This window comes from Callorhinus ursinus, unplaced genomic scaffold (genome assembly GCF_003265705.2).
Source record: "Callorhinus ursinus isolate GAN/ISIS: 27379988/994484 unplaced genomic scaffold, GSC_fseal_2.0 scaffold5, whole genome shotgun sequence".
In the NCBI taxonomy this organism is placed as follows: Eukaryota; Metazoa; Chordata; class Mammalia; order Carnivora; family Otariidae; genus Callorhinus; species Callorhinus ursinus.
The window spans coordinates 73892050-73919584 of NW_027397067.1; the positions used below are offsets into that span (position 1 = coordinate 73892050).

General features: G+C 40.9%; 2 protein-coding genes across 19 annotated transcripts in view; one reads left to right on the forward strand and one right to left on the reverse strand.

Moving 5' to 3' along the window:
* The window catches only part of TMEM71 (transmembrane protein 71), a 37624-nt gene extending 24524 nt beyond the window's left edge, over window positions 1–13100 (reverse strand). Inside the window, exons 1-6 of one of the 7 annotated variants that reach the window (XM_025871141.2) lie at window positions 12806–13095; window positions 11315–11386; window positions 9633–9693; window positions 8802–8881; window positions 7646–7858; window positions 5955–6127 (exon numbers count right to left, since the gene is read on the reverse strand). In XM_025871141.2, the coding sequence (XP_025726926.1) occupies window positions 5955–6127; window positions 7646–7858; window positions 8802–8824 (409 nt within the window). In that variant the 5' untranslated portion in view covers window positions 8825–8881; window positions 9633–9693; window positions 11315–11386; window positions 12806–13095. Of the gene's footprint in view, window positions 1–5954; window positions 6128–7645; window positions 7859–7950; window positions 8006–8801; window positions 8882–9632; window positions 9694–11304; window positions 11393–12805 lie in introns of those variants that run through there. The other 6 variants (XM_073893221.1, XM_025871138.2, XM_073893220.1 and 3 more) reach the window with 6 other exon arrangements.
* A 10618-nt stretch (window positions 13101–23718) lies between these two features.
* PHF20L1 (PHD finger protein 20 like 1) overlaps window positions 23719–27535 on the forward strand; it is a 73163-nt gene continuing 69346 nt past the window's right edge. For 5 of the 12 annotated variants that reach the window (XM_025871147.2, XM_025871150.2, XM_073893224.1 and 2 more), the window contains exons 1-2: window positions 23723–24003; window positions 26099–26217. In XM_025871147.2, coding sequence (XP_025726932.1) covers window positions 26135–26217 — 83 coding nt within the window. In that variant the 5' untranslated portion in view covers window positions 23723–24003; window positions 26099–26134. Of the gene's footprint in view, window positions 24004–26098; window positions 26218–27535 lie in introns of all 12 variants that reach the window. The other 7 variants (XM_025871149.2, XM_073893225.1, XM_025871152.2 and 4 more) reach the window with 3 other exon arrangements.

Consider the following 27535-nt stretch of genomic DNA (forward strand, 5'->3'; position numbering starts at 1 on the left):
GATGAGCGCTGTGTAATGTAGAGAATTGTTGAATCACTGTATTCTAAACCTGAAACTAATTTAACACTGTTAATTATATTGGAATTAAAATAAATCTTTAAAAAAGTGATCATGGTTGCACAAACTACCCTGTGAATATATTTTTAAGAATCACTGAACCGTACACATTAAATGGTAGATATGTGAATATATCTCAATTAAAAGGTAATGAGTGCTCCTGATTCCTGTAGGCATTTGTGCCCATCTGCCAGGGATGCCAGGAGTAGGTAAAATGACCCCTATGTTGCCTTCTGATTAAAGAATCCTTACATAACTTATTTATCAGAAACTTTCAGGACGATAGGACACTTGAATTGACTTCTTTATTAAGCTGTACACCATTAGCCATTTCTTTATATTCTCCTCTTCTATGACATGCACTTCTGGTTCCCTGTCTGAGAAATTTTCCCCAGAGAACTTTGCCTGGGTATAGTGTACTGAGCATGTACTCAAGACTCTTGGGTGGAATCTGGGCTATGCTACTTATTAGTTGTGTGGCCCCAGGGAAAGTGTCTAATCTGCCTTAGTTTTCCCTCTCTATAAAATGGAGATAAGAATAATATTCTCTCCATCTCATCGCAAATGATAGGATTTCCTTTTTTAATAATGCCGATTAATATTTCATTATATGTATATACCATATTTTCTTTCCCCATTCATCATTGATGGGCATTTGGGTTGTTTCTCTATCTTGGCTCCTGTAAATAATGCTGCAGTGAACCTGGGAGTGAGGATATCTCTTTGAGATTTTGATTTCAATTCCTTTGAGTACATGCCTAGAAGTGGGATTGCTGGATCATATGGTAGTTCTATTTTTAATTTTTTTTTTTTTGTGAAACCTCTACATAGTGGCTGAACCAATTTACATTCCCACCAACAATGCACAAGAGTTCTCTTTTCTCCACAACCTCACCAACATGGATGTGCCTAAAGGACATTATGCTAAATGAAATAAGTCAGGCACAGAAGGAGAAATACTATGTGATTTCAGCAGTCCATGTTTCAGATGTACAAGATGAATAAGTCCTACTAATTTAATGCACAGCACAGAACTTACAGCTAACAATGCTGTGTTGTAGACAAAAGTTTGCTAAGAGGGTAGGTCTTATGTTGAGTGTTCTTAACACACACACACACACACACACACATACACACACACACACGAGTAATACTCCTTCACAGACACTGGAGAGAGGGGATGTACATAATATGGATTCGTTGGGGGATACCTGGATGGCTCAGTTAGTTAAGCATCTGCCTTTGGCTCAGGTCATGGTCTTGAGGTCCTGAGATTGAGCCTCATGTGGGGCTCCCTGCTCAGCGGGAGTCTCCCTCTCCCTCTGCCCCTTCCCCTACTTGCTCTCTCTCTCTCTCTCTCAAACAAATAAATAAAACCTTTAAAAGATATATGGATTGGTTGGGATAACTCTGGCCCATGACACTCATTGTTGTTAGGGGAAATAATGATTGGAGCTTCTGTTTGACCTCCTCAGTTCCTTTCTTAACTCCCCTTTCTGCTCATTCACATTTTCTATAGGTAAACCCCTTTATTCCAGAGACCTCTACAACTTCTCCTACTGGCTTCCAAAGGAATATCTTTAGGTCCTTTCTTGTTCTGCAATGCTTTTATTAGGTTTCCAAACCTCCCCTGGCTATCTTTCCACTTCCCATTGGTGCCTCAAATTCCGTTCATGTGAAATAGAATTTGTTGTCTCGTTTCTTGACTCAAATCATTTTTTTTTTGCCTCTTTAGAGCTAATAAGTCCCAAGCAGAACACCAGCCCCTATGCTAATATGTACTTTTCATGAATTAGTGCATATCATCCTCACAATAATTCTATGTGTTACTATTATCCTCCTTTATATGTGAAGAAATGGAGGTCAGGGGGGGTTAATTAACTTGCCCAAGAACACTCAGGTTGGAAAAGATGGTTTCAGGACTTGAATTCAGGCCCATTCAGCTCAAACGCCCATTCTCCTCATCACTCTGCTAGTACTATCTTCCAGGCCTTCATGATGGCTGAACTTTTCCTGCCGATCCTCAGCGTGCTTTGATTCTTCCCACTTCTCATAGTTACATTCAGTCGTTCACCAACCTGTCCACTCTGCCTTGAAGAATATTTGTTAAATCTCTTCCTTCCTCTCTATTTCCAGATCCATGTTACTTTGTCTGCCTGTTGGTTTTAAGTGCCCCTGAGCTCCCACTTGATACCCTTCATCCAATCTTCACTTTATGTTACTGTCAAGGTATTCTTTGAAAATTCAAATCTGATTATGTTATCGCGCTGCTCAAGAGCCTTCTAAGATACTTTTGATCGAGTAGGATAAAATACAAGCTCCTCAACACGGCACAGAAGGTTCTCCAAATATAACTTCAGTTTATCTTTCCAGGCTCATCCCCCACCGCCCTGCCTCCTTCTCTTCTCATTGTCCCGTTTATACATCCTTGTAATTGTGGAAACTAGGATACACTCCATTTCATTAATCTTTTGTTTGTATAAGAATTATGTCTTCATTTAACAAGTACTTACTCTGTTTTTAAATTGATGTAGTAATACACTCTCACACACACAAGTGCATTTAAAAACTGGTGAAATCTTAATCATATTGTGTCCATGTTAATTTCCTGGTGTTGATAATGACTGTATATAGTTGAGTAAGTTGTAACCAGCGAGGGAATCTGGATGAAGAGTATGCAGGCCTTCTCTGTACTATTTTTAGCAACTTCTCATGAATCTATAATTCCCACAACTTAAAAAGTTTTTTTAAAAAAATGAATGTAGCATTGTGTTCTCTGTCCAGGAAGCAGAATGAGAAAAATAGTAAGACATGCAAGTACCAAACCGTTAAATTATTATATTGTTGTATTATATGACTCCCTTGCTTGCTGTTTGAGCCTGGGCTGTGGGGTATATGTTGGATTTCATCTTGGAAAGAAAAGCAAAATCCTTACTGGCACTAGAGCAAAGACTGGGCTTTTGAACCAGACAGACCCACAATGGATTCCAGTTCTGCTGTTTATAAACTAAATGAACTTGGGCAAGTCAGTTAACCCTGAGCCTCACTTTCACTGTAATTATAAAAAATTCTGATCATATGACCTACTTTCGAGGGGGTTTGGGGATATCTAAACAAGATAATGTATATAAACAAGGTAATATACTTAAACAGGACAGAATGTAAAGTATTTAGCTTATAAATAAATACACTTGACTTCTTTTTCTAAGGCCACATCAGCAAATCCTGTTGGCTCTTTTTTTTTTTTTTCCTGTTGGCACTATCTTTGAAATGTATCCAGAATCCTACTGCTTCTCACCTCTACCTGCTTCGTTCAAGCTCCTATTCTCTCCCCACTGAGTCACTCCAACAGCCTCTTAACTGGTTTCCTTGCTTCTTCTGCAATACGTACCTTACACTTAATCTGAACACAGCAGCCCGAGATATCTTGTCAATGTGTAAATGGAATCATGTTATTCCTCTGATCAAAATCCTCCAGTGGGTTCTCCTCTTACTCAAAGTAGAAGGCAAAGCTTTTGAATTGGCTTCCCTTTGTCCCTGTCCTTCCCCACTTGCACCCAGCCACATACCTCTTCAATCCTATCTTCTCTCTCCCCCTTACACTCAGCCCTGGGATGCTCCTAGTCCAGAACCTTTGTGCTGGCATTTCCTTTGCCTGGATTGTTCCTCTCCTAGATGCTTTAGTCCCACTTTTAAGTCAATGCTCAAAAGTCATTCTCATGAGGCCATCTTAATCACCCTACTTAAACCTGCAATCCCCATCTCTTCTTCCTCTGTTGTTCCCCACACCACTTACCACTTTTAACGTGCTATGTAACTTATGTATTGTCTGTCTCCCCCCACAGGGATGCAAGTTCCATGAGAACAAGTTTGTTTGCCACTATGTCCCAGTGTGTAAAAAGGTGCCTGGTACACAGCTGGCCCTCAATAAAATCTTCCCAATGAATGAATGAATGAATTCCAGAAGAGTGAACATCATGAGCACAGCTACAGAAGTGTGGAAGAACATGGTCCATTCAGGAAACTGAGAGTGGATGAGTGTGACCAGAGTGGAATGTGTGTGTGTGTGTGTGAGGGACCAAGTCTTTCTCCTTCCCTTCTCAGAAGACATCCTGAAGGGTCCGCAATACCCCATGCCTCTATGTCCTTACCTCCCACACTCTTCATCCTCTACCCTCTGGTTCTCTCTCTCTTTTTAAAGGTTTTATTTATTTATTTGAGAAAGTGAGAGTGAGAGAGAACACGAGTGGCGGGAGGGGGCAGGGGAGGGAGAAGCAGACTCCTCCCTGAGCAGGGAGCCCGATGCAGGGCTAGATTCCAGGACCCTGGGATCATGACCTGAGCCGAAGGCAGGCGCTTCACCGGCTGAGCCACCCAGGCATCCCTCCTATTTCTCTTCTGCCTCCATCACTCCACCATCCATAACTTCCAGATCGATGAAACCGGTTGACATCTTGTTTAACCCCTGGGCATGATGTGCCCCTGATGACTGGCCCAGTCTTCTTGAAGCAGTATTTTCCTTTGATTCTTATTTCACAACACTTAGTTTTCCTCTCACCTCTCTGGATGCCTCCTCTCAATCCCTCTTGCAGGCTACTCCTGTTCTATTAAACCCATTCAAAATGCTCCCTTCTAGACTCCCTCTTTGCCAACTCTACCCTCTTCCTAATCTTTCTCACCCATTCCATGGTTTCAGGGGCCACCTAGAGCGAGGCAACTCACGGATGTGTTGTTTTATCTCACACTGTCCCTTGGAGCTCCAGACTGACTTGCCCCTTATGTGCCAAAGGAACTTAAACTCAACATGCTCCAAACCATGCATGTGGTCTTCCCTCACCCAGCAAACCTACTCCCTAGATTCCTCAGACCTAGTCGTTTTGTCTCTTGAGTCCAGAACGCTCTTACCTTCCCCCTTTGCCCATTGAAGCCCTTCCCAGTTTGTAGAAAACAGCTCAAATGCCACTTTCGTGGGGACAACTTTCCTGAGTTTCTGATTGGGTAATGTGTCCTGTTACATCATATACTTTTTCTCCATGGCATTTACCATAATTATTCTATATTTATTTGTGCAATTATTTGACAAAGATCTGAACCTCACCCCACTGCCCCAGCAAACTAAAGACTGGGGTTATGTTATTTGTATTTACTCTTATGTCCCCAGACCTAGCACACTGCCTGGCAGATGGTAGGTGCCCAATAAATATCCATTGTTTCCATTCTAGTAATAAAAATAATTGTAACTACAAATCACTGAGTACCAGGGATTGAACTATGCTTGACTTTCACGTCCCATTTAACCTTTAAGATATATTTTGAGTCCACATCATTGTGTTTATGTACATATATGTGTATCTATACACACATATTTACATATATTAATATTGTATTATGTGTATTGTGTAATATGTTTAAACAATATCATGTATATTTAATATGTCTACGTGTATATATACGATATACACGTATATCTAATATATATAGCATGTATTTCAACAGGCATATATATATTATTATACTCGCATATGTATCTTGTTTTGAAAATAAGGAAATTGAGACATCGCCAAATTAAGTAACTACCTAAGTTACTTGGGATTTGGACCCCAACTTCAGTGTCTTTTCTCCATCTATATCCCATATAGAGAAGGCATATTGAAGATGTACAAATACATTCTTCAGGTATTATCAGCTTAATAATTTACACATTTAAGTTAGGCTATTTTGCATAACACACGACATGAATACATATGTAGTTAGATCATGTAAGTAGTGTGGAGAGAACTTTAGGTGATTTTTAAAAATGTGGCCCATCCTTTCTATGCAATTGGTCCAGGACCACATGGTTGCTACTGCCCATTTGTGAATGATATTTCACCGTGGAAAAGGAGATTCAAACTCACCGATTTCATTGCAATGGTACATGTCCAGCCTCCTGACCCCCTCTAACGAGGTGTCCTCACTTAGGGAAGAGTCAACATCACCAAAGATGTTTCCATGCAGCCAGGATTTAGAGGCACCGAGGTTGAAGAGATTAGAAAAGGAACGGCGGATTCTCTTTTTCTTTCTAAATATTCTGGAGAGAAATGAAAGTAGCATGATGCATAATGAATAGCAGCCACCTTTGGTTCAAAACCAAGAATTTAGTGGAAGTGATTTGATGCATAGAACACATCTCTGTAATTCAGATCTGCAAAGCTCACTTCATTTGTTCCCTCTGTTAATCCCACAGAAGGTCCTTAAATTTCTGTGTGTTCCAGGTGCCTGGATCAATATCAAAGATACTGAGATACAAGATAAAACCTTTGGTACAAAAAGTTCACAAACCAGTACAGGAAAGAGACAAGAACTATGCAGATGAAGCTAATGACTTCATAGAGCTTATCCCACACCAGATGTCTTTCCTTGTGGTTTACATAAAGTAACACATTATCCTTGGAACAGCCCCATGAGGGAAGTACTATTGTGACCCCATTTTTCAGATCAGGAGACTGAGGCACAAAAGGTTAAGTAACTTGGCTGAGGTCATACATCTAGTAAGTGTCATAACTGGGATGCAAACCCAGGCAGGCTGGCTCCATAGTCTCTGCCCTGCATTACCATGCTATGTAGGGGATGTGTGCTCTGACAGAATTAACTGGAGGCTGCTCTGAGAGCACCAGGAAGGGCATTGCTGATCAGGAGTCAAGAAAGGCTTCTGAGGATAGGTGACCACTGGGCTGCATAGGATGATCTGTCCTATTTATTGAAGAACAAGTCAGTCTCATATTGGGCCATGCTAGGAAATGAGGCTGGAAGAGGTAAAATTAAGGCAGGGAATAAAGAATCTTGAATGGTTTTCCATTATTGTAACATTATGTGAAGAGTTGGAATTTGATATTAGAGCAAAGGGAAACCACTGGGTATGTCAAGGGAGGGGCATGGTGATGACATAATTTGATTTCCATTTCCGAAAGATTTTGGCTACTCACCCATCCACACTCCCAGCAACCCATCCTCTACATTGTAATCAGTGTTAATGTGCTAAGGATAAATCTGGTCATTTGTCATTTGTCAATGGCTCCTCTCTACCTTCAGAACAAAAATCAATGCCCTCAGCTGGACTTGAAGCTTCTCTGTTCAGTCTGTATCTGCTCAGTCTTTTCTCCTGTCCCTTCCACCCTGAGTTGTATCTCTGCCAAACCACCTGCCATGTCCCAAATGGCACAGGGTCTCCCAGCGCCCCATGCCCATTCCCTCTCTGGAAGTCTCCTTTGCTACTTTCATTTTAGCTAACATCCTACATCTGTGAAGACTCAAATCAATCTTCATTATCTCTAGGAATCTTGTTTTAACCTGTTTTCCCAAATGAAATAGGCTTCCTTTCCTTTTCTCCACTGCATTCTGTTCAGACCTCTACCCACACACCCATATTGCTTCATCACGTTTGTTTGCTTTCATGTCAGCTGTCCTTGCCCCATATCAGTCTTTGTGCTTCCACAGTCTGGAGCAGTAATGGGCTCTTAGAAATCACTGCTAAATGAACAAATGAATGAATGAATAACTAGTGGGTGGATTGGACTTCAGATTCTTTTATGTAGTATCTTCTACTTACCTAACTAAATTCTCCTTGTAAAGAACACTGGTCTGGGGTGGGCTCAGAGTTATGTTGCCATCTTTGTCACAAAGGAAACTGTCTTCTGTCCAAGTGTAGTAGCCATTGGAGAGGAGTCTGGGACTTCGGCGACAGGCAAAGTGGGAGGCTGTCAGGAGATCTACAGAGCAGCATTCGAAGGAAGTGTCACCATCTAGGAAATCATAGGCAAAACTAAAGAGGGAAGAAGGAAAGTCCTTTACATCTCTAACCACTACATCCAGTCCCACAAAAACCACATTTCTAGCCACTGTGAAGGAAAATACCTCTTTTGCATTCATGGCTACCAGTTACTTCTGCCACCCTAAGAATGTCACTCTTAATCTGGGCTTCATCTTCTCACTAGTGAGAGCATTAAACGACGAGGTATTTAGTGCCTCTTTCTGTTTTAAACATGTTGATAAAAACATTATGGTTAATCAGTCTATTCACCATATGATGCAACTACATCTTTGACATTAATCCATTTTCTTGGATGGAAAAATTGCAAAACAGCCTATCTGGGATATTGGAAGCTTATAGTCTCCACCCCCTTTCTTTGAATAGCCCTCCAATTGCAGTATCTTTACTCTTTCCCTGTGATTGATAAATTACAACTATGCAGCCACCAGACACAGATGAATTATAGGGTGAACAAGCAGTCAAAGAGATCTTTTTGGCCTTTGCCAATTTCCCTGTAGGTCAGCTGTACAAATGATCCTGTAGTTTGTGATTTGGTATCCAGGGAAATCTATTCAGTTGGAAAAATCTCCATGTGCCTTAGGTTTGATAAACAATCATATGCCTGTGTGATTGAAAGGCCACCTCATGCCACAAGCTCTACTGAATTTCTGATAAAGTTTTATTTAATTTTTTTAAAGATTTGATTTATTTATTTGGGAGGGAGAGCACAAACTGGGGGTTGTGCTCAAACTGGGTGGTGGGGATCAGAAGAAGAGGGAGAGGCAGAGTCCCCACTGAGCAAGGAGCCCAGGATCATGACCAGAGCCAAATGCAGACACTTAACCTACTGAGCCCTCTGATAAAGTTTTAAATGTAGAAACCTGTACACAATTAATACATGCACTAAAGTTAGTAAAATACTATTTTAAATGGATATTATTTATTAAAAACTTACTATGAGCCTGGCTCATACTTCATGCTCTATCTACTTTTCACAAACCTCCCCAAAAGCTAAGTATTGTAGTCTTCATTGGACTGTAGGGAAAAAAAAAAACATGAGATGCAGAAGGACAAAGATCTTGGACATTTTATAATAGCTGATGAGTGACAGAGCTAGGATTCGAGCTCCAGTCTATCTGACTCTAAAGCATGTGCTTGTTCCTCATGGCCTTCTTGTTCATCCTTGGCTGATTCATCTGATAGTAGCAAGAGGCCTAGAATTTACAAATAAGAGCAGGTTCTAACACCAATGCATGATTCCTTTATACCATTGGCACATTTTACAAAATGCTAGAGAAAACATCAATGAGACCTGCATGAGGAATAAGAGAGAAGAGACAGAAAAAAAAAAAAAGGAAGGAAGGAAGGAAAAGGAGAGACTTCATTGTAGAACTTGAACAAAATGGTAGACTCTACATGTTTTTGTGGGGAACAGAATTCGGCCAGCCTGGCATTGGTGTAGAATCTTGTTGCTCTTATAAAGTAAGATAGTAAAGCGTATTTAGGAGAACATCAATTTGAGAAAAAGTAACTATTCATCAGCATCCAGCAGTTTCTCCACTCTCCAAACAATTCACATTTGCTCCCACACTCACAGCCACCCCCTCAAATTCCATTATTAGGTTAGGAAAGTTTTTATTTTGTATGTACATGGGACTAAAGATTTATGCCCATACCAAAACTGGATGATAGCTAAAACCAGTATTTTTAAACCAGGAATACAACAAAGTAAGACACATAGGAAGAAACATGATTAACTTGTCTTGAGAAAAGTCCCATGGAATACCTTGGAAAAACACATGTGGGAGACGGCTCTCCAGTATATCTTGTCTCAGAGCCAGAAGAACCTGCATCAGCAAACAGGAGAGAAGTATGAATTTATCCCACCTCCCCAGCATGCATGACTGCATTTAATGGAGGCGTCAAAGAAGGTATGAATAGCTCCAGGCTCAGCAGAGATTCCAACTGGTGCAGCCATCCAGTGAATCAGGACTAACATGACTTGTCACCAGGCCTTTATGGGGAGCCAGAAATAATCTAAGGGCTTCTATCTTCTGTTTCTTCTCTCACTCAACATTCCTTTAGAGGTTTCTTAGTGGAGGATGAGGCAATAATAAACCATTAGCATCAAACTGACTCATCATGAAAAGGAGGAAGAAAGCATCTTGTGTGAAGCTGTGGAATACCAAAATCAATGACCCTATGTGCTAGTTATCTTAGCTTACTCAGTAATTTGAAGAATTTAATCATCTGCCTAGACTGTCTCTCATTAGGGAATTTTAAGGCACTTCTATTGTAAAATAATGAGCAGAAGACATTAGTGGAGGAAAATAAATTAAGTTTTGTTTTGTTTTATATAAATGATTTTCCAATGTATGAAGCCTGTGAATATTCTTTCTTTTTGTTTAAGATTTTATTATTTATTTGACAGAGAGAGACACAGCGAGAGAGGGAACACAAGCAGGGGGAGCGGGAGAGGGAGAAGCAGGCTCCCCGCCGAGCAGGGAGCCCGATGTGGGGCTCGATCCCAGGACCCTGGGATCATGACCTGAGCCGAAGGCAGATGCTTTTTTTTTTTTTTTAATATTTTATTTATTTATTCACGAGAGACAGAGGGAGAGAGAGAGAGAAGCAGGCTCGGAGCCCGATGCGGGACTCGATCCCAGGACCCCGGGATCATGACCTGAGCCGAAGGCAGACGCTTAAACATCTGAGCCACCCCGGCGCCCCCGAAGGCAGATGCTTAACGACTGAGCCACCCAGGCGCCCTGCCTGTGAATATTCTTAATGAAAAAAAAAAAAAATCATCCATCCATTCAATCCACTTTAACCAAAGGCATAGCAACAGATTTCAGTTGGGGAAAGTGCAGTTAATTAATATTCTAAACTCTAAAGCAGGATTTTATACACTAATGTGTGAACACTTATAATAGGCTCAGTGAAACTTGATTCCACTGTGGACGATTAATATCTAAGACAAAGTTTAGGCTTTCAGATTGGGCTGGTTGATTTGTAAGGAGTAAATTATAGGTGTATGTGTGTTGGGGGGAGGGGTTAGAAGCAGGACTTGGAGAGAAAATGACAAGAGGAAGGAAGAAACTTGAAACCACTACCGTTTTAACAACGCCCTTACTTCCTGCAAGTAGCTATCAAAATCATTCAGTATTTTTTATAGACAGTTTTGCATCTTAATAGTAGCTGATAAACAATCTCCTTTCACATTTATGCACAAGCATCTAAAAAACCAGTGATTTTTTTTCTACTAAAACGACAAATACCACATTTCTCTCAAGGAAAGAAATGAAGTCAAAATCATTGCCAAAGTGAACACTGGCACTTACGAAGCACAAGCTACTGACAGATGGTTAATGGTATGAGTATCAGCAAAATCAAAGCAAGGAAATTGCTAAAAGAAGTCTAATCGTTCAAAAGATAATTGCGCATAGCAGTTCTCCTACATTTACTTGCCACTGGTGTTGATATCAGTTGAGATATTCGGTACATCTTGGGAAGGCTGCTTGTTCAAACTTCACAGATTTTCTGAAAGAGCCATGAAAAAAGGTGGATTATATCTTAAAAATAGAAAAATGATGCCAAAACAGATGGCATCTACTAATTGCACCCAGTCAGACTTGTTTACTGAATGACACAGAGATTTAGGACTGAAGGAGGAGACTGGAACGAATGACCACTGAGGCTGTGTCTGCGTGTACAATTTTGTATTATTTCCCATTGTCTGGCTGAGTGCATCCAATAATCTTGTTCTGTAAATAAGAACATTTCATTTGGGAAACCTAGATTTACGTGATTGATTTGTCATCAAAATAAACAATGCAAGCAAATTATTTGGTTAAGAAATCAGAAAAAAAGATTGGGCTGCAGAGCCCTCTAAATAAGTGTATTTGTAGTTTTGTCATCTAACACACATCGCCCTCTTCATCAAGTTTCAAGCAATACCTGGGGATTGGTGTTGGTCTTTTGTGCAACACCTCGAACCATTGACAGGTAGTCATAGTGAAGACTGAAAGTCTTTAGTAGATGCTGTCAGCCTGGACATTCCCAAGCAGCACAAGCAGCGTTTCGGTAAAAATAGCCTACCACCAGGCATATTTCAAATCGCAGTTCTCATGAACATATAAATTTGCTTTCTCAATTACAAATTTAAAATATAGCCAAGTGTGTAAATTATGTAGACCTTGATCATGTACCACTCATCACATAGATCTACCTGCTGTAGACTATGACACTTTTTTACACATCGCTATCCTAATAGCCTTGCAAGGTAGGACTAAATTCTTTTCTGATTTACCACCTATCCACATTTTTAAAATGTGATCACTAGTAATGGATTGCTTTTGTAGCTGTCATACATTAAATCAAACCAGGATAATCCTACAGCTCCAAAATTGATTCTTTCAATAAATTAGATGCAACACCTTTTAGAGAAATAGAGATCCTAGCCTATAGAGACCTTTAGAGAAGTCAGGAGAACTTTCTGGCATTCCTTGGAAGTCTCTAAATCAAAGCACACATTCATAGATTTTTGTTTGGAATATAAAATAATATTGTTTGCACCGTAATATAATAGTTTGCCACTGTCCTTTTGATTTTTGATCAGTATCATCTGAAGTGTGCAGCCCAAATTATACCATGTTAGCTTTCCCCAAGCTTTAAGTTTAATTTTAAACCAACAAGTCCTGTGGCAGAAAGCAAGGTTTTACTGCTATATCTCACAAATATTTGTATCAAGCTACAGGCAGTATACTAACAGTTAATCGAGTATTAGTAACACTGAAAAAACTTTCAGTAACAGCTCTAAATCTTTTCAAGAAATAGATTCTGTCTACCAGTCCAATCAAAGTAACACATCCATTCTGCAAAATAATCTGTCCATACATGTTCCTTCTAAAGGGACTTCCCAGTTTCTCCCTGCTATTGATAAATAGAAGAATTACTGACGTGCAAAGTTTCCTCTGGGCGACAGTGGAGAAATCCAGGACTTAGCGGTTCTTCAGCTGAAAAGAATGTCAGAGTGTCAACAGGTGCCGAGAAGTCTTGTAATAAAGGGAAATCCATTCCCTCCTTCTAACAGAGGCATGCACACATCACTGTGTGCAGAGTTTTATCTTCAGTGGCCTCTTGTTCATTTGGCTCTTTCCTAGAATAAAAGGGCATGTAGTTCTTGAGAAAGTCAGCTTTATAACTGCTCTTGTTTTCTTTCAAAAACAGCCTGCATAACCAGAGACTGAGAGGCAGGATGAGGTCACACTTCCTGTTGGGCTCTCATCAGTGGTGTTCACACCCAGGAGTATGGTGAAGACTCAGAATAGTTTCCTGGACCAGTGGCAGGGGATGTGGAGCACACAAATCGGGCCAGCTGGATACATCACGGTCACTCGAGGGATGTTTTTCTGAGCTACCTCATCACCCTCACTGCGAGGACATAAGAAGAACTTCTGGAGAAGCAACACTTCTTGCTTGTCATCCTCTGAGCCTTTTCAGTATAGTAGTGCATAGTTGTGTTCTTTCCAAATCAATTAGATTTATTGGTGATAATGCACTGATGCTATAGAAATTCAGAATATTATTCAATACCAGGAACTGGATTTTGTGGAAATGTCGGTAGTGGCAATATGCTGATTCACCAAAGGTTGAGCTTTACAGGAAACTCTATGGGTGGCATTTTACATTTTATGCTTATATTTTAGCTGAGCTCAAAGAATTTCCTGTCAGCGGGTTCCTAAAAATCTCTGCTATTGTAAATGATAAAAAGAAAAAAAATACATTCTAGCAACACTAAGGTGCGTTGGATATGGAAAGGGTGTGGGTTTTGGAGTTACACAGACTGAGATTCAAACTCTGTCTGCCTACCAGCTATGTAACTTTGGATTTGTGGCTTAACCTCTTTGAGCTGCAGTTCTTTCAATTACGAGTAATAATATACATTTTGCAGAATGCCTTGGGGAATGAAATGAGATCAAAGAAATGAGAAATAAGTGAATCATCAGCTCCGATGTGCAAGATGTGTTCTTTGTTTGTTTTCTGTAGATCAGTTTTTCTTCTGAAGCCCCAGTTGGTCAGCCTGGCAGAAAAGTCAATCTCCTTCTTTCTTGAGGTTCCCTTTCTCCCTGAGGTTATGCCACAGGCCGGATCTTCTGTAGAATACGCCCCTAGCAGCAGAAGCTTTTGGGGGAGAGTGCATCTAGTCTGTGGTAGACAGCTTGCAAAGATGGCCCTCAAAGATCTTTGTGGGATCCCCTCCTCCTCAGTGTGGGCTGAAGCAAGTAACTTGCTTCTCCTGCATAGATATGCCACAAGTGATGGGTGGTCACCCCCATGATTAGGTTACAAAAGACTATGGCTTCTGCCTTGTTGGCCTCTCTATTACCTTCTAGGCTTCACAATTTGATGAAACAAGTGGCCATGTTGCAGAAGGACACAAACAAGAATCTGAGGGGTTGCCTCAAATGCCAGGGAAGCACTGAAGCCCTCAGTCCAATGCTGGGAATCCAGCCAACAGCCACGTGAGTGAGCTTAGAAGTGGATCTTTCTCCAGTTGAGCCTTGAGATGACTGTATCTCCAGCTAACACTTTGTTTGCAGCCTGTGAACACCCTCAAGCAGAGAAGTCAGCTCAGCATTGTCCACATTTCTGACCCAGAGAAACTATGTGATAATAAATGGTGTTTTACGGCACCAAGGGTTGGGGTCATTCTTACACAACGAGAGAGAACGAGTACATAGTCCTCAGACGTGTTACTTTCTGAGCCATTTGTTTTTGCAGTCTATTTTGTCAGGATCTTTTGCTGCCTTAGTGGCATCCTTCGAATACAGGCACATTTATTCCAGACTGGGTCTGGTCACCTCTGCCTACATTGGCCAGACAGCCATTCCGCTCTCCAGCTGTCCCGGGAGTCTGGTACCCTCTTTCTTGTAATCCATAACTCTCCTCCTTCTCATCCTTTTCCCGTCTCTCCTATTCTTTCTATTTTCATCGTCTTCCTCCAGCCCTGGCTCATGTTTTCTAGAGGAGGAAGGACAAGAAAATCCTTCTGACTTCCTCAAAGACCCTGTGCTCTGCCTATGTCCACAAATCCCCTTTCCCAAAAGGCTGACATCAAAAAGACTTTACTTTTTGGTCTACTCCTTTACTGATCTGAAACATATTGGGACCTCACTAATGATCATAGTCATTACTCACTTTATGGAGCCCTTCCTATTTGCCCGGCACTGTTCCGCTTCCTTTGTATATATTAGCACATTTAATCCTCATGCCCACTCCATGAGGGAGGCTCTGTTACCGTCCTCATTTCACAGGTGAGAAAACTGAGGCACAGAGAGTTCAACACTTTGCCTAAAGTCACAGAGCCAGCAAAGGGTGAGCTGGCAGAGCTACGGTTCTAAGCTTGGATTTTCAACCCGTAAGCAATCGCGATCACTTCAAACGTGTTTGAGCATCCCCTACGAACCAGGTACTGTACGAAACACTGTATGTGTGCAATCTTGTTTAAACCTCACGTAGCCCTAGGAAATATTATCCACATGCAGGATGGAGGGGTAGGGAGCTTACATAATTCTGTCAGCACCACAAAGTGTCAGAGCCAGAATTCCAGCCCTGCAGTTTCCCCTTTGCTCCTCTCTCCTCAGACCCACTTTTTCCTTGCTATTCCTTAAACGTCAGACTTGTGCTTGCCCCAGGATCTTTGTGCTCACTCTTCTCTCTGCCCAGAATATCCCCGATAGTCACAGAGTGTTCTTCCTCACCTCCCTTAGCTCTTGACTCAGTTGCTTTGGTCACTCTAAATTGCCCAAATTGCCTCCCACACAATCTCCTTATTCTTCCCCCCCCCCCCCCCGCTTTATTCTCCTCCTTAGTACTTCTCACTGTATCACATACCACAGCATTTATTTTTTTGTAGTGATAAATATATTCCTCAGCAGACTGTAAGCTTGATGAAGGCAGAGGATTTGGTCACTTTTCTTCATTTCTGTAGACCCAGTATCAAGAATACTGCCTGCCATATAATAGGTTATCCATTAATATTTGTAGAATCAATGAATAACTGAATTAAAATCTAGGCAGAACTGACTTTAGCACCTTTATTCTGCATGCTAGAAATCAGTGTTTTTAAAAGGATGTCCCAAGGAAGATCCAATTCTCCACTATTAACGGAGGTCCTGTGTGCAGAAAGGGAAAGGGTGAGCAATAAATTTAAGCCCGCTCTCACCACTGGAAGTCCTACCCAGAGCAACTAGCAAGACAAATAAATAAAAGGTATTCAAATCAGAAAGGAAGAAGTAAAATTATCCATTTGCAGATGACATGATCTTATATATAGAAAACCCTAAAGATTCTTAAAAAAAACTGTTAGAACTCATAAATGAATTCAGTAATGTGTGGTTTTTTTTAGGATTTATGTAAGATTTCTTGCAGCTAGAATTCCTGTCTCAAAAATGCTCTAGATATGTCCTTACCGTTTGTTCAGGGTTCATATCTGAATGACATTGGGAATAATTTTTTTAAGAGATTGAAATGGAGAGAGACAGACTGAGACATGGGGTGGGAGGCAGGCAGAGGAGGGGAATGGAAAGAGACCGATTAGCTCATGACAACCCTATCATAAAGTCTAAGTAGGAGCCTGCATTCTTGGTGGCAAGAACCGGGTTCTATTGGTCTCTGTAATCTACAGCAGCAGATACAGGGCTGATGCAAAGTAAGTCCTCAGATGTGTATTTTCATGGAATCACAGTGAGTGAAACTGAGACCACCCTCAGAGATTACAATGACTAAAAATATGTGTCCCTGTGACTGGTGAGAAAGAAACATCAGGCAACACCTGACATTTGTATATCAATTATAATTGGTGAAACATGTAAGACGTGTTCTATTGAGTTTAATCCTCATTACAAACCTGCGAAGTAGCTTTTATATTCCCATTTCTATGTGAGGAAAGGAGAATCAGAGATGTGTCTAGTTCCCAAACATTCTGGTAATAGTGTCTCGTTTAATTTACAACTCCTGGTCTCATTCCAAACCCCTAGCTCTTCATTATTTTAAGTTGTTAATTAATTAATTAATTAATTTTTAAAAGATTTTATTTACTTATTTGAGAGAGTGAGAGAGATAGCAAGAGAGAGAGCATGAGCAGGAGGGAGGGGAGAAGCAGACTCCCTGCTCAGCAGGGAGTCGGGACCCTGGGATCATGACCTGAGCCAAAGTCAGAGGCTTAACTAACTGAGCCACTCAGGTGCCCCTAAGTTGCTATTTAAAAACAACAACAACAACAACAGCAAAAAAAACAAGAAACAAGTTAATGCATCAATTATTTTCTTTAAATTTATAGTCTTCTATGATCTTCAGAGTTAAAAAAAAAAAAGAAAGAAAATCAGATGGTGTTTACCCTTATCCTGGTGAAACTGGCTCTCTTGAATGTTTGCAAAAATACAAAAGAGGAAGTAATCCCACACCTGACCACAAAGTTGTGTTGCTGCAATATTTTTTACTGAGGCAAAACAGTGAACTGTGGCAATGCTTGTGCAGGCAAGTTCTCTGCCCCTACCCAACCCCATTCCCTCCCCCAGAGGGGCACCTTTTCATCGGAATGTCAAGCAGTTACTTTGGAGATGTTGGTATTGTGTTCTGGTCCCAACCAAGAGGACAGACACTTAGACCAGTGACAAGTGACCAGTTAGAGCACATATTCTGACCTTGCACATCCATGCGTGCTGACACATACATTGTACCCAAAGCCCCTTTTTGTGTGTTGGTCTACTTGACCGCCCCATTAAATGCCTCAAGATCAGGAATTAAGCCCATTTATCACTATGCTCCTTGGGCTTAGCACTGTACTTGGCACATTGCAGATGTTCAACAAAAGCTTATGGGAAGGAAATGGAAGTAGAATGATATTTTTTATCTGTAAAAGCTTGAAACAAAACTATAAAGAACTATAGGGCAATAATAATTTTAGAATCTGCACAGAACCCTTTGTTTGAAGCTTACTCGTCCTCAAAGCATTTTTTAAATACCACTTCCTCTATGCAGTCTTCCTTGATTTGCTGAGTCAGAATACACACAGGAATGTATGCCTATTTCAAATGGATTAATATTTAACTGAATATTAATATTGCTATTATACCTGGTTGTTTCTGTGTCCATCTTCCCATCATGGCAAGTCACCTTAGAATTGGATACCTAGTCTTATTTTTCTTCCTGTTCTCTTACCATCTACTGCCCAGTTTCTAGCACTCAGGAGAATTTCAATAAAAGTTTATTGAGTGATTAAACAAGCCAATGAATGATGAAAGGATGCATGCACGCTGTCTGCCTTATCTGAGAATGCCAATGAATTGTGGCTAGCTCCATTCTCAAGGAAAGTAATGATCAGGAAGAGGTTAAAATTGTTTGCTGTTTGGTTACTACTAATCTGTATACTTGCTATGTTCTGTAGCCTACCCTCTCCTCCCCCAATTTTTAAAAAAAGATTTTATTATTTATTTATTTATTTATTTATTTCTGAGACAGAGACAGAGAGAGAGAGAGAGAGAATGTGGTGGGGGGGAGTGAGAAGGCTGGACGGGGGAGGAAGAGGAAAGAGAAAGAATCTCAAGCAGACTGTGCTGAGTGCAGAGTCCTAAGCAGGGCTCAATTATCAGGACCCTGAGATCATGACCTGAGCTGAAACCAAGAGTAGGTCGTTTAACCCACTGAGCCACCCAAGCGCCCTCTCCTCCAGTTTTAACAATCCCCAGCAATGTGTTTCTTTGGTGTTGAAACTGCCTCTAAAAGCAAACTCCTAAGGAATCAGGAACATGAAAGTTATGTCAATCTCTCACTAGATTTGCCTCTCATTTGGCTTGCTTTTCTAGTTTTGCAAACCAGGAAGAATGTTCTCAGTTTTGTTGCATGGCTGTAAGTTGAAATTTGGAGTCACAGTCAGTAGAAGCCAGTTGCAATGAATATTAGTTGTTCTTTTGGCCAGCTTCTGTTCCCTTTCTTTCAAGTAACAGCATCCCAATTTTCTTTAAAGGACGCACTCATTCCCATCTCTCAGTCTATGAGGTTTGGGCCAGTCTCTGCTACCAAATCTGCCTGATTGGGGATGGGACCCAGATCCACATCACGTCAGTCCAAATCACTCCCATGGCCATCATGCTTGGTTCACAGGCAGGCACCTGATTTAATTTAGGCCAATGAAAGGATGACTTCTAGGACTTGTTTTTTGTTCATCAAGATGCTGTGATGACAAGGCTGAGGCTATTGGGGGCCTACATGTGGATTCTGAGAGTCAAGCCAACCCACAGGAAGCAGAATAAAAGATGTTATCATTTGATCCCTGACTCCAACTGCCCCAGAAGGCAGATTTATCCCTTCTTGATTCCATAAAGAGAAATTCCCTTTATGTTTATACCTGTTTGTATTACATTTTCTGTCACGTGCAACCAAACGAATTCTAACATACCACAGTTCTGAAACTTCATGTACACTAAGAATCATTTAGGATGGCTTTTAAAGTGCAGATTGCTAATCTCCAAATCTAAGACACAGGTTTAGGGCCCAGGGACTTGCATTTTAACAAAGAGCCTAGGTGGGTCTAATGCAGATGTTTGGTGGAGCAACGCTTGAAAATACTACTTAGTTAATGCAAGTGTTAACAGTGCAAAACAACAATCGGAGGAGGTACAAAAAATCAACATAGAAGCTGAAAGTTAAAGAAAAGTCCATCTTTTGTCCTGGTAGGGCAAGGAAAAAAATCCACTGAGGAATCAAGGGTTGTTTCCATATTCAGTGCTTTTGCAGGTAGGGAATCTTTACCTTTATTTCTCTTTATTATTCCTTCCTGCTTTAGGGAGCATGATTGAATGTCTCAATTTGTCTGGGACTTTCCAGGAATCCACTTGTTATTCTGGTATAATTATAATAGCACTTTTTTTTAACTCTCATAAGTGTCCAGGCTTGGATTAAAAAATCATGGTCAGTCCATTCATTGTTTCAGGACAGTCTGTACAAAAAGGACTTCTTTATCATTCAGTTCTCTTGCTGAATTTTTAAGCTTTTGCCAAGTGAAACATATTTTTTTCTATTGTATGACCTTCACTAGGAGACAGATATTTCAAATTACTACTGCCAAGTCAAAAATTCTTAAAAATCTCAGAAATCCAGGTAGCTTCTGAGTAGCATATGAACTTCCAGTAAAAGTAAATAAATAAAACAAAGTTGTTTATAACATCTGATCATCTTTAGGGTTAACTCATTCTAAGAAAGCAGCATATAAACCCATACATCACAATAGGAATCATGTTAGAAATGTGAACAGGATGCTGTGTGGACATAAGGGAGAGATGTATCTCTCCATTCTGTTCATACATGGCCTAGAGGTCCAACAGCAAGAGATTAATTCTGGAACAATTACCACTTCTGGTCAGTTGAAAAAGGGATAGAGTGACAGATAAGACAAGCAGGTTTATTGGGAAGGAAGAGAGACTAGTGCCATTTTCAAAGATTTTTAAGCACCTGGAATAGAGAGTTGCCACAGGTGTCTATTCCAACAGTTCAGATCTATTCAACTAGTATATTTCAAATTTTTTTTTGAATTCCTTTGATTTTCTTCTTTGGTGCTGATTATAAGATTAGAGGAAAACACACACAAAAAAGGCTTTCTTGTGTGTCATATGTAACAAAGAATATGTGATATTTAGCAGTAACTTTTTCCTCCCTTAAAATAGGTATATAGAATTGTCAAATATTCCAGGAGATAGAATGGTTTCATATTTATATTTTTAATGTTGGAAGAATTTAGTTCAGTGATTTCTGCCTAAGGACGGTTGTTTCAAGATAATTTGCTCACTGCTTGTTTGGTTCCACTCAAACACAGCTGTACGTTCTTTCTTTCTATATTTGGCAATGAAGTGACTGATGGCTAACATTAACCATCTGGATGAGGGGTGTGTTGGGTGGGAGAGAGGGGAGGGGACACAGCAATGAAGAGCTTCGCTGTGTGGCTGGGGAGTCATCTCTAGACTTTTCTACATCTTATATCCCTGCCCCAATCCTGACCTTTGACTCTACATGGTCAAAAGAAGCAAAGATAGCCTATATGAGTTTTCTTCAGTTTTATCAAACTTAACGCCCCCTTTGTGAGTTAATATTATGTAATATCCTCAGGACTTTTCTGAAATTAAATTCATAAGTGGTAAAATCAAGCTACACATGTTTAAAAAATTAATATAATGACATAACAATAACATAAGAACAAACTTTATGGAGATAGTTTATAATAAAAATAACATGCATTTCAATACATAAGTGTTCAGCCATGACTCATAAAGAGACATAATGTAGTAGTCAAGTGCTTGCATCAAAATTTAGATTTACCTTGAATGTAACAGCTACGGATGCAGAGTGATACAGGTACATTCTATCAGTGCCTCAAATACTATGAGTAGCTTTGCCGATGGTGGCACGATTTTTTAAAAATGGGATAAACTCTTGGACATGTTTGTAAAAAAGAACAATCTTCCCTCATATTACATGGTTACTTCATTCCTGGAAAAGTTGAGTATGTATTAAAACCTTGCAAAATAATTTGTGCTTTGGTGCAAAACTGAGTTCAGGGCTTAGACAATTATGAAAAGGGTTTTGACCTACATGAATGTTTGGAGGGACATTCAAAGTCATGCATGACCTGGGGCAATTCTTCAAGATATGGGACTGGACTGTCTTAGGATGTCTAGCAGCCCTTCTCTGTCCCACTAAATTGCAGCAGTGCCCTACCCCAATCATGTGACAACTAAAAGTGTTTCCCTCTCCATTTCCAAAGTGTCCTTTAGCGGATAGTGTTAAGCCCATTGAAAATACTCACCTGCACAATTCACAAACCAGCAATCATTTACATAAGAATTCATTTCCATTTTTTTTCTTTCAAGCTGTATTATTGGTAGGGTCCCTTAATAAGTCCCAATTAATTTGTGCTGGAGTACAAATTAATATAGGAGAATCATATTTTCAGGGTAGATTTGTGAATTCTTAACAAACGGTGGAGAGTGGATAGACTCTATGTTATCCTTTATGTATACACTTTATTTAAATTACAAGCAATCTCACAGTTTCACTGACATTAACAACACATATTATTTTTTTCTCACTGGCTTATGGGTGAGCTTGGGTTCTGCCAGCGTTCAGTTAGTTAGCTCTAGGCTGAAAATCAGAAATTTGGTCCCTGGTACCGTCACTGCTTTTGGGGAAAATTTTCCTTATTTTGAACATCATCTGCAGCTTCTCATACAGTCTTCAGGGACACTACACTAGTAAGTGTAGCTCAGAAGAGCACTTTTGCTGGAAGGGAGACAGAGAATGGGAGCTTCTGACATTTTCATCTTATTTAGTGTGAGATTGAATCTGCCTCCAATACTCATAAGGTGGGTGTATCGGTCAGTTTGTATTAGGTTATGCTGCATAACAAACAACTTCCAAACACTCAAAAGCTTAAAAGAATGACTATTTTTCTCCTTATACTACCTATCAGTTGTAGATTAACAGTGAGTTCTGGGCTTATCACGATCTGTCTAGAATCTCAGTAACTAGAGCAGTTACTGTCTCAAATATTGCTTATCACTGTGCTAGAGACAGAAATCTGGGTGAATTGCCTTTTAAAACTACCAGCTGGCAATGACAAAGTTCACTTCCAGTTTCATTTTACTAGCCAAAGCAAATCAAATGGTCACACATAATTCTAAGGAGGGCAGAAAGTATAATCCTGTCTTGTGTTCAGAAGATCCTAGAAATATATGGAGTACTACACTAATGACAACCATGATGGTAAGGAGTTCAGATGCTGGGCAACTCCAGTACAAGACAAATGTCCACTAGAGACTGTCTTATTTATGTCTTTTCTATATATCGCCATGCTCAGTCTAGCTCAGTAGCTATTAGTAACATCGTAAGTGCTGAATGAATGTCTCTGGAATAAAAGGACATGAATATAGTTGTTTAAATTACCAAATCTCACTATAATTAAAGCTTAAAGAGAGATACTTTGCTATTTTAACTCCACACTGTAAAGCATGATAAATATAAGTGTTATTTGTATGCAATGTTGCATTTTGGAAAGCTTGAGATCCAGAGTGGTACATTGGAGAGAGAGAGAGGAAAAAGATTTTCATCTCAACATTGCTTTGAATGTGTTCACTTGTTGGTTTCCCCTACCGTGGGGACACTTTCTCCTGTGCTTAGTACAGAGTTTGGTACACGGTAGATATACAAGAACAGTAGCTCCCTTATCCTTAGCTGGGTCGTCTTGGGGAAGTCACATCCATTTACCCATAGGTTCTTTAGCTGCACAACACACAGTCCTCTTAGTAATATGTGCCTTTTGTACTGTAAGAATCTCATGAAATAGCAATGCAATTGTGTGAATGTGGTTGTCATGTAATGTACTAACAACACAGTAACTTCCACAAAGCGCCCGCTCCATAGCTGTTTGTCGACTATGGCGATAACCATTTGCTCTATTCTTATTATGAAATGGGCTGGATATCTAAGAAAGAGTGTCGTGCATTTACAAGTTTGCCCAAGGTGCTGGGATTGAGGAATTTTGGTAGCCTGTTTCCTATCAAATCGACAATAATAATACTCAGTGAGCTCTGTGCTCATCTCTCAAAGGTCAAACACTTCACAACTACTAATGGACTCCTGGAGCCAGCTTTCTCTCTTTTGCTAATCACCGCCCCTCCCGCTAGCTATCAGCCAACTGCTGCAAAGCCCCGTCTCCCAAGGGCAGCTCTCCAATCGGCTGCGCAGCCCGGGCCCAACCCTCGTCAGTCACGTGACGCGACCAGGCCCGCTTCCGGCGCGTCGCGGGCGGCTGACGTCGCTGGGCCCGGCGTCGCGTCAGGGCTGGCCGGCGGTGGCGGCGGCGGTGGAGGCGGAGGCAATGGCAGCGGACCCTGAGCGGGCTTGAGGGCTCGGACCTGCTAGCTCCCGCGCGACCTCGGGCCCGACCCGGCGCTGCGGTCCCAGCGCGCTCCCCTCCTGCTTCCTCCCCGGCCGCTGCCTGGGCGGAGGCGGAGGCGGAGGCGGAGGCCCGGGCTGGCCGCCCTGCTCGTGCCCCGGCTCGGCCCCGGACGGCCCGGCTGCTGTGCGGAGAAGAGGCCGAGTCGGTAAGAGGCGGCGGCGGTGGCGGGGCCTGGAGGCCGCCTGGATCCCGTCTGGCCGCCCGGGACGCCCCCGCGCTGGTGTCTCTCTCCGGCCCGCACCCCTCTCGCGTCCCTCCCCTTAACTCGCCGCCCCTATTGTCTGGGCGCAGTCGCTCCCTCTCCTCCTCCCTTCCTTCCCCCCTGCCGAGGGCCGGACGGCTGTCAAACCTGGAGGCTTCTCCCGCTCCCGGCCAGCCTGGTCTAAGCCCTTCCTGTCTGTCTCTGCCAACCCCTCCCGCCCCGCATCAAGCCCCTACCTTCTTTGGCCCCGGGGCCATTCTCTGACCTTTTCTTCTTCACTTTCTCGGTGTTGCGTCTTCTTGCTAATTTTCTTTTCCCTTCTAGTTGTCATCTCTTGCAACATTAACCATCTCTTGCAACGTTAACCATCCAGATATATTTTTTGCCATTCTTGTTTGCGTTCTTTTCTGTTTATGTTCCTCCGCGTTCTCTCTGTCCCCTTTTCTCTTTGCTTGAAGTGCCCCCCCCCCCAGACTGTCTTACTTCGCCTTTTCCTTAATTCAAATCCCTGTTCGTTCTCCTTTCTCCACCCAGGGAAAAGGAAATTGTGCCACATCCCGAAGTATCACTGGGAGTTTATATGTCTTAACTCCACATTTATGGGTTCGATGTTTGATTATAGAAAATAGTGTAACTGGTAAACACCTCTTACTAAGTTCTTCTTGTGAAGAAAGTAGAAAAGTTTGGTTAGATTTCTACACAGATATTTAAGTAACTGCCTTATATGTTACACGCAGACCAGACTTTTTCATGCTTTCCTTTTACACGAAATACCCTCTGGCCTAGCGTCCTGTTAACTTTAATGAACTGATCTTTGTTCTTGACATGGCCAGAGAATAGTCCCCCCAACCCCCCATGAGTATTTGGGTTTGACTTTACATATTTCTATGGCAAGTATTGGTGTTATTTTTACCCCTTACTAATTAGATTCTTTCAAAGAGGAAAGGACAGTTTGTTTTTATTTTTCCTGTTATGTTTTGTCCCTTTTGAATTGTGAGCAAACCATTAAAAAAAAAATGCTGTAGTTGTGTATTTTCTTTTTTAACCCGGGAGAGAGCATAGTCGTGTTAGTAATTCTAAATATCAAAAAGGTTTCAGGGATCGCTCTTTTCCCCCCAGTAACAGTAGGTTTGCATTCCTGATTACCTGTTACATTTTGATTTAGCCTGTCTTAAAGTGCATTCCTATTCCTCAAGTACTAGTCAGTGAAAAAGGCTACCTCAGGTGTTCTGGGTGTCCAGTGTGGCCAAAAGGAGAGTGAGGAGTGTGCGTGTCAATGATGTAGAGAGGAATAGATACTCCTTTGTAGTTTTTTGTTTGTTTGAATATTACGACCACTTTTATTTGTCAGTGTGAGCACTGACTATATTGAAATAGAGTAGAAATAAATTTGCAGTTGAAAAAATCCACTTATTGACTGTGAAGTATAAGGAAGAAATTTCTGTTGTAACTTTATATGTTAAACTTACTGAATCATTTGATACCAAAGTAGGAAATCATAGCTAATGAAAAAGTCTACTCACAAGAATTATTGATGTTGTCGCTGGCAGAGGAGTGTCTACTGCCCCTTTATATGCTCTTTGGTGTCTTATCTAGTGTTGTATACTATGAGGCACTCAAATATTGGTTGAAAAACTTCATTAATTTGTGCTCTTAAGAATTTCAATAGTCATATTCCAGAACACTCAGGTGTCTTGATTTTTCAGAGACAGAAAACTGTTTTCAGCTGGTGTGGAGAATTTTCTTGGGTATTTTCAAGTTAAAATTTGAAGCATTTTAGCCATTAGCAAGTTTTAATGCCCAGCTGTTCTTCTTTTCAAGTAGTTCTTTTTTATGTCATTTTCCTTGATTCATGATCAAGATTGCTTGCAAAGTATATAGTACTTTACATACAGATATTTGTAATCATCATTCAAATTTCTTTAAAATTTGAAAGTTATTTTAACTTCTCATGCAATGCTTTTAAAATTCTGTTTTATTCCCTATGCATTTTATGCATTAGAATCTAACTTTTTTTTTTTTTTTTTTTCCTCTTGAGGTAGTGAAAAGAGAATACTGAAGATAGGATCTCAAGATGAGTAAAAAGCCCCCAAATCGTCCTGGAATCACTTTTGAGATCGGTGCTCGTTTGGAGGCACTGGACTACTTACAAAAATGGTATGGAGAATATGGAGCTCTTGACCGAAACCACGATATTGGTAGTCTTACACATGTTGGTCAGTTGCTGTTCTTTTGACAGTGGCAGAAACTTTAATGTATTCACATTTTGAATACACATAGACATTGTTTTTTAGTTTTCCTGCTCTTCAGCAGACTGTAAGTTTAGCATTTCAAAGCTATTTTTTCAGAATCATTTTAAGGTGTTTGAGAACTGAAAATAATTATCTAGAATATGAGGTATAAAGAGAGTGTCAATACTCTTGTGTACTTAATATGAGCTAGAGTGGTGGTGGGAGGGAGGGAATTAATTTAGATAACCAGCTTCCCAAGATTTAGCTAAAACTTGATATAAATCTGTTTTCTTGGCCTGTGTCAGAGGTGATCTTTCAAAATACAGAGTATGTTGATGGTTAGCACAGTCACTATTCACTATCCCGTCTAAAATAAAAAACTAGTTTACCTCCTCTTTCCCCAGGGGATAGTGAACTAAAGGCAGGTTGTTACTGTCCCATACTAAGTGGGCAGTATTTTCAGACCTTTTTTTATTTCTTCTGTTCTGGCCATGTGTGTTAAGTAGTGAATCTAAGCTCCTAATATACGCCTAATAAATAGTATAGGGATAAAACCACCACCTGGAAAGGAGAGAAGAGGAAACAACAACACAGGGGTCACCAGGCCACAGTAGGAATGACAAGGATTTCCTCTTTCTCCTAGGGAATGCTTTTCTCATTCCCCTTAACTGCCCTCTAGTCCTTGTCCCTGGGAGGAAGTCTCTTATTGCCATTCTTAGCTCCCTACCTGAGATGGACATTTGAGAGTTCCTCTCTGGGGAGTGTGGGGTTGTCTTGGCTCTCCTGAAGCCCATTTATTTTGATGAGTGATCTGGTGGCTTCGGGCTTCAGACTCTAGGACTTCATCTACCAGGCTTTTTGACATTTTCTCTCACTACAACTCCTTTAAAAACACAGTGGGTATTTTGCAAATTTGCTCTTGATTGATTTGCATTAAGTCAACTTCCTGTGTTGGCAATGACAGGCAGAGAAATCTTGTTTAGTCATGATATTTGACTTTAGACTGGTCTGGGTTTTGTCTCTTAGTATGTGGCTTTAGAATTCTGCACATGTCCCCCATACCCCGGTTAACGGGCTCTGTCCTGGGCGCTGCTCTGGGACATTTTGAAACTACAGTTTGACGTGGAAGGCAGTTGTTTGGCCCTATGCCTATAATGTGCATCTCAGAAGGTAGTTCTTTTTAGGGGACTTAATTGTTAGTCTCATCAGGTGGAGAGTGTACATAGTACTTCAGGTAGGGTTTG